The sequence below is a fragment of the Cupressus sempervirens genome, chromosome 11 (genome assembly GCF_028749045.1).
Source record: "Cupressus sempervirens isolate cs-2001-9-10 chromosome 11, ASM2874904v1, whole genome shotgun sequence".
NCBI lineage: Eukaryota > Viridiplantae > Streptophyta > Pinopsida > Cupressales > Cupressaceae > Cupressus > Cupressus sempervirens.
The window spans coordinates 488,442,408-488,454,730 of record NC_143128.1 but is presented as its reverse complement, the minus strand read 5'-3'; the positions used below and the strand labels follow the sequence as shown (position 1 = coordinate 488,454,730).

Below are 12,323 nucleotides of genomic sequence, written 5' to 3'. Positions count from 1 at the left end.
TCTAAACATAATTAAATTCAAACCATAATTTAAACATAGCCAAAAATTATATTAAAAAATTTGTACAACAAAATCTTTTTATTTTAATATGAAATTATAAATATAAATGTTGAATTGTAACTCTAAACCTAACAAAATCCTAAACACATCCACCAAAATGAACCCAAATCCCACTTAAAACCATATGCCTATTTAAATATGGAAGCAAGCAACCCTAAACCAAAACTTACATTAAATTAAACCCTACATTAAAATTAATAATAATGTTAATTATAGCTTTTACGCAAAATCAAGTCTTCATTCAAACATAATCTAAAAACAAAATATATAATTATTTTTTATAAAACATTAAACTTATATTTATAAAATTCAAAAAGTCATCATATTTAAAAACAAATAAATGATAAAATTATAGAAAATCATCTTATTAAATTTATGTAATAATATAATATAACATAATAAATATTAAAATAGTATTTAATAAATATCAAAATATATATTTTATTAAAAATTCTTTGATATAAATTAGTGGTGTTGCTATAAGCGAGAGTCTACAACATTTCAATAGTGTATTTACCATAAAAAAAATTTAGTGATATAGTTATTGTTTTCATTTATTTTATTAAAAAAAAAAATTCCTCTTTTATATAAGATGCTCCAAAGTAAAATATGAAGATAAAAGCATGAAACATAATTATGATTTAAATACATGATTCAACTAACATTTAAACGAAGCATAATGGTTTACATTGAAAAAGCTTGAATTAAATATAATTGTGGTAGACCTTAGTCACAATTTAAAAGTAAAATATGATTCAGAAATTGATAGTATTTAGGAGAAATTGATAGTATTTAGATGAATCCTTTGCACCATCTATAAAGTAAGTATGATAAGATTGATATTACAAACGCACTATGAAACTGTATAACATGGACCGCCCACTAGCCTCGACTTTACTGTGCTTGCGAGTATGTTTGGTCAAAAGTAATTCATTGTTTGGCGCAACAATAAGTAGTGCTGAGTTTGGCAATGAACTCGTGGAAGAAAGAGGAAGCGTGGCCGTGGCAGTGAGAAGATGAAGCAGTGGATGCAGAATTGTCTAATTCTGGCGCTCTCCTCGTACCTTTTTAACCACTCTGCAGCCCCAAAGCAGCATATTGGTGAGTGCCCAGTCCCACCGGATGAGGTGCCGCTCGCCCCTCAAAATGGCCTACTCTGCGCGGACAGAGAAGGGCACCGCAAGGCCACGTCAGGCGGCGGCGGGGCAGAGGAGAGAAAAGCGTGGAGGCAGATGAAATGGATTGGAGAGGCGGCGCCGTGCAGAGTGAAGGGCCATCTGATTGAGAAGCTCGATGACCTCAACCATTTCAGGAGGGGTTATGCCCTCAAATTCACACCCGATGTGGAGGACAAAACGCACTTGTTGCCGTGGCTGCTGGCGTCCAGAGCACCGGAGCTCGGGTTGAGAAGGCGACGCGTGTACCTCGATCTGGGGGCGAACAGCTTCGAATCGAGCGTCAAGTGGTTTCTGCGGATGTATCCCTGCGACTTCACCGAGGTGCACGCCTTTGAGCTCAACCCTCACTACTGGCGGGCCCCTCGCGATATTTTCCACGAGGACTCCAATCTCCTGCCTGCGCACGTCCCGAGCTCGAATCCTATCCGCGTCAAGTCCACTCCCGAAATTCCCGAGTGGATGATGGAGCGCGTGAAGGTTCATTACCGGCGGGTCTCTCATGTCGACGATGCCTTCACAAATTCTATCGATATAAGTCGCTTCATCAAGGAGGAGCTCCGCCTTACGCCCGCCGACACCGTGGTCGTGAAAATGGACATTGAGGGCTCCGAATGGCCCATTCTGAGACAGTGGATGGACGACCCCCAAATGCCCCAAATTGTGGATGAGCTGTTTGTTGAAGTGCATTACGCGAGCCCCAGCATGAGGATGTTTGAATGGGATTCGTTTCTTCCCATGAGCAGAGACGATGCTCTCACCCTCCTCGCCGATCTCAGGTGGCACGGCTTCTATGCCCACTTCTGGCCCTGATCATTCCTCTCTGTTGCGAAATCTCTTACCCTTACGGTTACCCACCATTATAGTTATCCCTTTAGGGTCCAAATCACGGCATCTCTAAATGGGTTGCTCTCGTTGTTGGGTAGTGGATTTAGACCCACAACTGTTGTGCACATAGGTTGAGTCTCAGTACTGTACGATTTGGATTACGTTGCATATGGGTTTTGACCAACTACACTGTAGTTAGGATTAAGCTGTAGATAGGTCTAATTGGACTGCTCTGAGACGATTTGTAAGTGGGTTCAGTCCATGGACTTCATGTCTGCCTGCGAGGTCTTTCTCTAGACTGTCTTGAGGAGCTAAAGTCCCTGCCTCTTGTTTACATATTATGGATTTGCTTTTGAAGTTCTTGAGATCCCAATTGTGATTGTGTAAATATATAGTTGCTGTTGAATATAGTCTTTATAAATGTTTATTATTAGTAGCACAATATAAACATTATAGTATATATAAGTCAAGTCATTGTCAATAGTCTTCATACTAATCCTGAAATCATAATATATCTTTAAAATTTAAATATTAACACTCTTTTTCCCCCTCAAATCTTTAAAAAACTAAGTACCAATGAAGTAATCTTAAAATGGTTAATTTTAATTGCTCAATTAAAAAACTCAATTACAAATTCAACAAATCATTTTATAATGAATTTTCTTTTAGAATATAAATTGTAGGATTCAAAATATTATAATAATTTATTATATTATTGAGATTGTATAATATTTAGAATGATATTACACGAGTTTTGTTTGGGTTTTCAACCTTAGATCTTCTCAATTTTTAAAAATTTCATAGTGTATTTATTGCCTTTGATTATATGAAAATTTTCATAATTAAATGTTTTAAAATTAAAGTAATATTAAAATAGATGATCCATATTCATGAAAATATATTTACATAAAATATCATGAATAAAAAATTATTGTATAGTGAAATAAAAGATTAGTTTTTAAAATGAAATAATAATAAATACTTCATATGCACTAGAATAGATTTAACAAAATTTTATTTATAAACTATTAATTAAAAAGTAATATCACTTTAAAAATAAAACAATGGTAATAATATATTATTATGACTTTGGACATTAGTTGTTCTCCCTAATACATTTACGAATGAATCACAGATTTTATCTCTATTTCATTTCCTTATTTTCAGACTAAAACACTTTTAATATTATGTATGTAGTTTACTTATTATACCCTGTCGAGTTGTTTTTTTTTTTTTTCAAACTATAGTGGGGGCACACCCTTTGAGTAGATACCATGACTAATAATTACTTTTCTTTGTTCTATCACATTTGGCCTAGAATTTGTTTCCAAAATTTGGTGAAGACATGGCTTTTTTAAAGATTTTGTAACTCTTGTAGTTTTTTCTGTTTTAATGATCTACAGAATTTAATGTTTAGAATCAAGTTTGAAGGCACAAACATATATGTGATCTGATAGTATAATTAATTAATATCAAGTTGATGTTGACAGTACAATTAATATGAAGTTGATGTTGTTGTTATCTTTTATTTTTTCTTCTAAAAAAACCCCAGGAAAAATAGATCCAACCAATAAGAAAAAAATAAATTAGATTTGATAAATTGATTTAAAAAATATTATCATCAGAACCTTAGTTCTGTAAATTTTATTTCTCATGCCAATTAATTAGAGGGGGGCTAATGAAAACATTAGTTCCTTGCCTATAAATAGGTAGGGACTAATAAGTTATGTTCAAATGAAAAATTGAGCTCCAAGTCATCAATATTTTGTGTAGTTAGGTGTTTGTTGGCCATTATTTGAAGTGGATTTGAAAATACATAGGCCAAGTTTCTAGTTCAAAATTTTGAAATTTTACATATCATTTTTTTTAATTCAAAACTATTACTGAGTATTCAAATCCAAAACAAAATTGATCTGTCTTACAAGGGATTTTTAGTCCAAAGCTATTTTGTAATGAAATTTCAGCCTTAATTGATAAATCTTTGGGTTAACATCACTTTTATAGAAATATATTTATAGTAATTGAAATGTTGATTTATGATTTATCAATTCTTGTCATAGGTAGTAACTATTAAGATGGAGAAGTATAGTGTTTGGTCACCATCATACGATAGTTTGGAAATATGTTTGAAGTAATGACATCGTACAGTAGTGTGAGGTATGATATGGTGAAACACCATTCTTTTCTTGGGGTTTTCCAATTTTAACATGATGAGTAATTTTGATGGGTAGTTGAAGTCTGTACGGTCATTTGGTTGAGTGCATACAGTCCTCATCTATGTTCCATCTCTATGACATACGACAAAGTAAGATGGAGTACGACATGTTTTTTGTCTCCAAAAATATGCGGTGAATGAGGAAGGTATGGTGAGCATGCTAAAGCCATTTTTGGTGTCAATTTTGTTGGATCCAATGGTTGAATTGACAGACCATTTTGTTTGTATTGGTTATTTTACCAAATTCTGCAATGAATTTGCAGGATGTATTAATGGTTGTAAGATTCGTTAAGAACAACAAGGTTGAAATAAGGTGGATTAAAAAGGCAATATAAGCCCATGCAAAAATTAGGGGTTTTTGTATGTAATTTTTACTATAATACAAAGTTGCTTAGGGTTTTTTTGTGGTGGTAGGTTTTTTTCCGGAAAGGTTTTCCACATTAAATCTTGTTTTCTCCATGTCTCATGTTTGATATTTCTGATATTTTATTTACCTGCACATCTGCAATTTTGTTCTTACATATTTTCCTATTAATTTGGCATTCGAAAAGCATTTCTGCACTATTGCTTTCCTAACAAGTGGTATCAAAGCTTGGCCAACTATGTTATCCTTGTTGGTTAGGGTTTCATTTTTTGTGCCAATTTGGTTTCAATGAGAGTTTGTTAAAAAAAGGCTATAAATTGAGACGATGGGTACATCAAGACAAGTGGACATTGAAAAGTTCAATGTCACCAATTTTGAGTTTTGGAAACTTAAGTGGAAGATCTGCTAGTTGATCGAGATTTGTGGTGGCATTAAGCCTTCACACATGAAATAGGAAGATTGGGAGATAATGGATCATTAGGCCTGAGGATTGATAAGACTGAGTCTTACAAATTTGGTTTTATTAAATGTCTATGAAGAGAAAACCATGCATTCCTTGTGGAAGAAACTAGGAGACATTTATCAGGGAAAATCCTTGGTAAACAAGATTTTCCTAAGGAAGAAATTATACTCCTTGAAGATGGATAGAGGAATGGTTATGGAAGACCACTTAAACTCATTTAATATGGTGATTACATAGTTAACATTTGTTGGTGTGTCCATTGCCTGATTTGTGAGATCATTTGGTAATGACTATTAGAAGTATGACTACCAAGTTGAAAATGGACAAAGTAGTTGTTGCACTTCTATCATAGGAGATGCAAAAGAAGTCATCTTAGGTGGCCAAAGAAGCTTTGAGTGTACGAGGTAGATCTAAGGACAAAATTAAGAAGGACACAAAGTCAAAGTCTTTAAAGCGATCCTGCCACTCCTAGAAAGAAGTCCAAGGTGAAGTATTGGAACTCTGGGTAGAAAGGTCATATCCCAAGGGATTGCAAGGAGGAGAAAAAGAAGAAGAAGAAGAAATATTGTTCTAACAATGAATCATCTCAAAGTGATGTTGATACCTTCATAGTAGTCTTAGCAGTGCCTGCATTCAATGTTGTATGGTTGGTGGATTTGGGAGCATCATTCCATATGATGTCTTACAAAGAGTGGTTCTTGAACTATGAACCATACAATGGTGGAATGGTATTCTTGGTGAGCGGTTCAACACTAGAGATCATTGGAAGAGGATGAACCAGAATTTAGTTTCCTAATGACAAAGTAAAGGGAATTTATGGAGTATTTCACATACCCAATTTGGCTTGAAACCTACTTTCTATCAGTAAATTGAATGATGTCAGAGTCTAGGTAATGTTTGTCCATGGTCATTGCAAGATGACTAGGGGATCTATTGTCTTAGGTAAGGGTGAACGCAGTGGAACATTGTATAAGTTAGATGCCATACATGTATGTTGTAATAGCATCTTTGTCAAGTCTGATAAAATTAATATGGAAACTTATGGTGTAAATGTGATGGAAGTTAAATTTCCTAGTACTAAGAAATCAATGGTTTGGTATTATAAGCTTGGCCATATTGGTGAGAAAGTTCTAAAAACCTTGAAAAATAAAAACCTAGTTGAGGGGTTGGTTGATTTGAACCTTAAATCTAATTTTTGTGAACATTGCATCCATGTAAAGAAAAATCGTGTTTAGTTTTATCCTAGTTCTAAAAAATCTTCTAGTTTGCTGGATTATATTCACTCTAATGTATTTGGTTTTGTAGATGTTCATTCTCTATCTAGTTCAAGATATTATGTATCGTTTATTTATGATTATTTGAGAAGAAAATTTATTTATTTTTTGAAGAAGAAATAAGATGTATTTAGTCATTTCAAGGAACATAAAAACTTGTTGAAAACTAGACTGGGAGAAAGATTAAATGTTTAAGTATGGATAAAGGTGGTGAGTTTTGTAATGCATATTTTGAATTATTTTGTGTAGATCATGGCATGAAGAGGCATAATTTGACACCTTATACTCCACAAAAAAATGAAGTAGAAGAAAGGATTAATTGGTCATTGGCGGAGGGAACAAGGAGCATGATGGGAAGTGTTGGTATTGAACAAAAGTTTTGAGTTGAACCAGTGGAAACTCCAAATGAAGTTGAGAATGAGAATCTAGAATTACTTGAGAATTAGGACAAGGAGAGCTCAAGTGATCATATAAGTGAAGAAGAACCTGATCTTGAATCTCATGTTGAACCTCAGGAACATTCACTCGAAGAAGTGAGGAGATCTACTTGGGAGAGGGGACAACCTAATAGGTACAGTTAATCACCAAAGAGATTTTCTTATTATATGTTGAATATTAATTATGCCTATGCTTTGCTTACAAATGTTGATGATCCTAGGATTGTCAAAGAAGCAATTAATATTCTAGGATTAGATTCCTAGTTGTTAGCCATGAAGGATGAAATGAAATATTTTGAGAAGAATGAAACCTAGGATCTAGTACCCTTGCCTAGCACTAGAATGTCTGTGGGATGTAAGTGGATTTTTAATAAGAAGTACAGTCTAGATGGTAGGATTGACAAGTATAAGGCAAGATTGTTTTCAAAGGGGTATTCTTAGAAAGAAGGGATTGATTATGGAGAAATATTTTCTCCTATAGCTAAGCTAACATCTATCAGATTTATGTTGTCACTTGTAGTGATGCATGACTTTGAAATTGTGTAGATTGATGTGACAATGACATTTCTTCATGGTGATCTTGAAGAAGAGATATACATATCTCAACTGGAGTACTTTGTAAAAAAAGGTAAAGAGCATCTGTTATGTAAACTTAAAAAGTCTCTATATGATTTGAAACAATCATCCAGATTATGGCACCAAAAGTATGATAAATATGTTTTGTCTTTGGGTTTTATGAGATCTAAATAAGATCACAATGTGTATTATAAAGCAAAAGGTGATCATATACTTATTATTTCTCTATATGTAGACAATATGTTGTTTATAGGAAATAGTAAGGAATTGATATTAGAATTAAAATTGTAGTTGTACCTGAAGTTTGAAATGAAAGACTTAGGGTTGAAAAAATTTATTTTGGGGATGGAAATCAAAAGGGATAGGGTTGACAAAAAGATTTGTCTTAGCCATAGAAAATATATTACTAATGTTTTGGAGTGGTTTAATACAACTAACTACAAGAAAGATGTAGTTTCTTGGCCAAATAATGGTACTAGAAACCTACAACAACGGATTGCCTATTTAGGATTGGACACCCTAATTGGTTTCTAAATGAATTATTCAATCTCATTTAATTATCGACCAGGGATGTAAACTTGGAATGATATTTGCAAAGTATATTCCTTAAACTTTTTCAAACTTAAGACTAACCTATCCAATTCAAATGCTTGAGCTTCAGGAAAACTAAACTAGAACCAATAAATGAAATTACTCTAACAAAGCATGTAATAATGGATAGGAGTTACTCTTGTATAACCCATTTTAGTAGACTAAAATGAACACTAATCTATAAAAAGCATTCTCAATACTAAAAACAAGTAAACACTTAAGATAGGACCAAAGAAGACAAAATTGAGGAAAGTAGACCAAAGATGGTAAACTCCTCAAGTGCTTCTCATGATGATGAAGCTATGTCCCTGATGGATAGTAGATGTATGCTCATGATGTGCTCAAGCTCCAAGTGGATGAGTGATAATCAAATATGGGTGTGGATGAATGATTCAACAATGAAGGTATGGAGGGGTTTTAGCATTATAATAATATTTTGGTAGTTTTTAGGCTCTCAAAATAGCATTATAAGTTTGCTTCAAAAGTGGATGATTTTAGTGAAGGAAGAGGCTTCTATTTATAGGCCAAGGGGTAGAGGGATGGACGGTCAGGATGCAAGGATGACAAGATGGTGAGGGAGGGTCAAGATGCACTCAAAAGAGAGCATATGGATTGTGCTTGCTTGAAGCCAATTAGGAGGTGACACATGTCACAGGGTGATTGGATGTGAGAGGGTAGGATATGGGTTGGTCAAAGGAGTAATGAGGGAGGTTGATCCATAAAGAGGGATGGTTGGGTCAAATAGAGAAGGTTGGGGGGAGAATGAGATTGTTGACTTTGGCTTGGGTTAGCAAGTCTTAACCCATGTTTATGATTGTGCACATGATTAGAAGAGGATTAGGCTTGGATTAGAGGGGGGATTAGGGGGTAAGTGACTTAGATTTGATGGGATGGGTTAGTTAAGTGGCTAAGTGAGGTTAGTATGTGTGAATGGGTTGGATTAGGGGTCAGGATAGGGTTTAGGGAGGCTCTTAGGATTTTAGATATTTTATTAAATAATTTATTTAATAAAATAGGGATATAGAATTAAATTGAATAGATTTTAGGATTTATTTAATTTAATAGAGGAATAGGGATTTAATTGATAAATTGATTTTGGGTGATCTTTATCAATTGGACTATAGTTAATTAAATTAACTAATTAACTAGGGGATGACAATAGATTACTTAAATATTAAATACTTAATTAATGATGCCTTAGGAGATGACTAAATAGGATTACTTAAGTGATGTAATCAGATTTAGGTGTCTACATTTTTTCCCTCTTTGAGATAGTGTTGTGACAATACACTTTCAAAGAAGTTTGAAGATAGATGACATGAAGAAAACTTTGAAAGCAATATGGTTGCCCTAGTCTTGAATAGAAGAGGAGACAAGTCTTAACCCATGTTTATAATTGTGCACATGATTAGAAGAGGATTAGGCTTGGATTAGAGGGGGGATTATGGGGTAAGTGGCTTAGATTTGATGGGATGGGTTATTTAAGTGGCTAAGTGAGGTTAGTATGTGTGAATGGGTTGGATTAGGGGTTAGGATAGGGTTTAGGGAGGCTCTTAGGATTTTAGATATTTTATTAAATGATTTATTTAATAAAATAGGGATATAGAATTAAATTGAACAGATTTGAGGATTTATTCAATTTAATAGAGGAATAGGGATTTAATTGATAAATTGATTTTGGGTGATCTTTATCAATTAGACTATAGTTAATTAAATTAACTAATTAACTAGGGGATGACAATAGATTAATTAAATATTAGACACTTAATTAATGATGCCTTAGGAGATGACTAAATAGGGTTACTTAAGTGATGTAATCAAATTTAGGTGTCTACATTTTGACCCTCTTTGAGATAGTGTTGGAAAAATACTATTTCAAAGAAGTTTGAAGATAGATGACATGAAGAAAACTTTGAAAGCAATATGGTTGCCCTAGTCTTGAATAGAAGAGGAGAGAGTGGACTATGTGATGCCCCCTCAAGAAGATGGTGGGGAGAGAGGGTGAGGCCTGGTACCTTCTTGAAAGGTACAAGAATCTAGGGCAAGAGGAGGACTGAGGGTAGCTAAGAGAGGTGATGCAAGGAGCAATGGGAGAATGATACAAAGGAAAACCTTGTGTGCAAGGATAACCAATAGGTAAGAACATTGGCGACATGGAGAGGGGGGAGGTTGATAAGGTTTCTAAATTGAACCCAAGGAAGTGATTTGGAAGATGGGAGAGTTGGGGAGATTATGATTCAAGGATTTATGATTGGTAATAATGAAGATTTTGATTGATGCAGGAGCTATGATGATGATTGATGCAAGAGCTATGATTATGATTGATGAAGGATCTAAGATTATGATTGATGAAGCAACTAAGATTATGATTGATGAAGGAGCTAAGATTATGATTGATGAAACTATGATTATGATGGATAGAGGAGGTATGATTCTGATTGATATAGGATTAGATACCATGGGATTGATAGGAGATATGATTGGACTATGGATAAAACTATTAGATCAGAATTGTAAGATGAATTGGATGGGATGCTTGGATAGGATGGGATGTTTTGATAAAATGGGAGTATTAAGTAATCCATTGAAGCTTGAGTGTGTGGGTGTTCCAAAGGGGAGCACCACCATGTAGCTAAGCACTTATTTTGATATAGGAATATTGGGAATATCCCAAGGTTACTAAGAACATCAAGGTTTGTTTACCAATATTACATAGGACTAATGCAAAACAAACATACAAGGATCGCCCCAGCATCACACATGAATCTTGAAAGAACTAGATAACCCATGTACAAACAAAATTTCCCAAGTGCACCATGTAACCACAAGTGATCACATGTTTGGACTATGCAAGGGTTATATCCGACTGACTCACAAGCAGAAAAGAAAAAGAAAAAGACCTGAACAAAAACCTTGCTCTTGACTTGCCTCATTCACAACACACCATGATATAAAAGATCATGGCGACCATGAGGAGGGAACAACCCAAATCACTTGGAAGAGAAACTTTAAGAACCAAACATGAAATCCTAAAAAGAAAATAAATTGAAAGAAAATGTAAATCCATGAAAAAGTAACCTTTTGCCAAAGAGATCGGTAGGATTGGATACTAAGGGACCAAGATCAAATGAGAGGAAGGATGCATCCTACAAGGATCTATCAGTAATATCGAGGACTAGGATCAAAATGGGAAAGCAAAGCTATTGAGGACAACATTTTGATGACAAGGGATCTCATACAAGGATTCGCTAAAGCACCTAACCAAGAGAACTACAAGTCATGATCAAGCATGAACTAACATGAAGAGAGGAGAGATATACAAGGATACCAAGTGAAGGACTAAGATGAAAGGATGGTATAGTGGACAAACCAAATTATTTACAAGGGATGACCATACAAAATTTCAACATGATAGGATAGTCGCGGGAAAGATGAAGATGAGAAGATTAGTAGAAGAAAATCTAGGGATGTGGAGATAGTGTGGTGAAAAGCGTAGGATGAGAAGCTATTGGAAAGAGATACGATATAGCATACTATTATGATAGGGGAGAAGAGGTGTGGAAAGGATGGAAGTAGGTGCTGACTTGACTATTATGATGGTGGGTATTAAAGCTTGTTGCTGAAGATATGGACAGCGTGTAATGGAAGCAATGGAGAATGTTGTTAGTTCTATAAAAGGTGAGTGATTTTGATGAAAGCCCAACAACAAGAAGTGTTAGTTGAAGCATAAGAAAAGTGTGAGAGAAGAATTAAGCTGTGAGTAAACTACCAATGCCTGATTTGCAAGAGTAGAGGAAAAAAATGCCAGAGGCGATATAAGGAGGAATGAGGGGATGGAGTGAATAGGAAAATGAAAGCAAAGGAGAAAGAAAATGGTTGTGGGGGAAAAAGCAAGGCGTAAAGCAGAGCCAACAAGAAGGAAGAGAAACCTTGGCACGTCAAAGTGTGCAAAATTGTGATCGGGGAGTGGTGGAGGCTCAAAATTAGCCAGAAGAGGAAGAAGAAGATCTGACCTTGCTGCAGCTATTAGCAGAAGGTGTGATGCAACAAATAGAGGCGAGGGAAAGAGAGAAGGAGACAAACTTACCAAGTGGGGGCATGCTGGTAGAGGGACAAAGTGCAGAAGATCAACCATCTGTAGAAGAGACTCTTCCAGAAGGGGAACAAAGATTCGTGATGCGACCAACAGCATTCGAATGGAAGAAGGGAAAAAGTAATTTAGGGGATATGATGCAGAGCTCTGGGGAACAAAAGGGTGACCAAGTGTTATCTGCATTTTGTCCATTTCGAGCATTGCAATCCGATGCTACAGTACAAGTGGCTCATGATGTAGCGATGGT

At 35.0% G+C, this 12,323-nt stretch overlaps 1 protein-coding gene across 1 annotated transcript; it reads left to right on the top strand.

The window, feature by feature from the left end:
* The first annotated feature begins 797 nt into the window (after positions 1-797).
* On the top strand, positions 798-2,496 carry LOC149530500 (uncharacterized). Its single transcript, XM_089810896.1, has one exon. The coding sequence runs from the start codon at positions 1,077-1,079 to the stop codon at positions 2,046-2,048; it is 972 nt and encodes a 323-aa protein (XP_089667022.1). The 5' UTR covers positions 798-1,076; the 3' UTR covers positions 2,049-2,496.
* The last annotated feature ends 9,827 nt before the right edge of the window (positions 2,497-12,323 follow it).

Excerpts from the sequence above, each read along its gene's own strand:
- LOC149530500 (XM_089810896.1), top strand. The coding sequence starts at position 1,077 with ATGAAGCAGTGGATGCAGAATTGTCTAATTCTGGCGCTCTCCTCGTAC.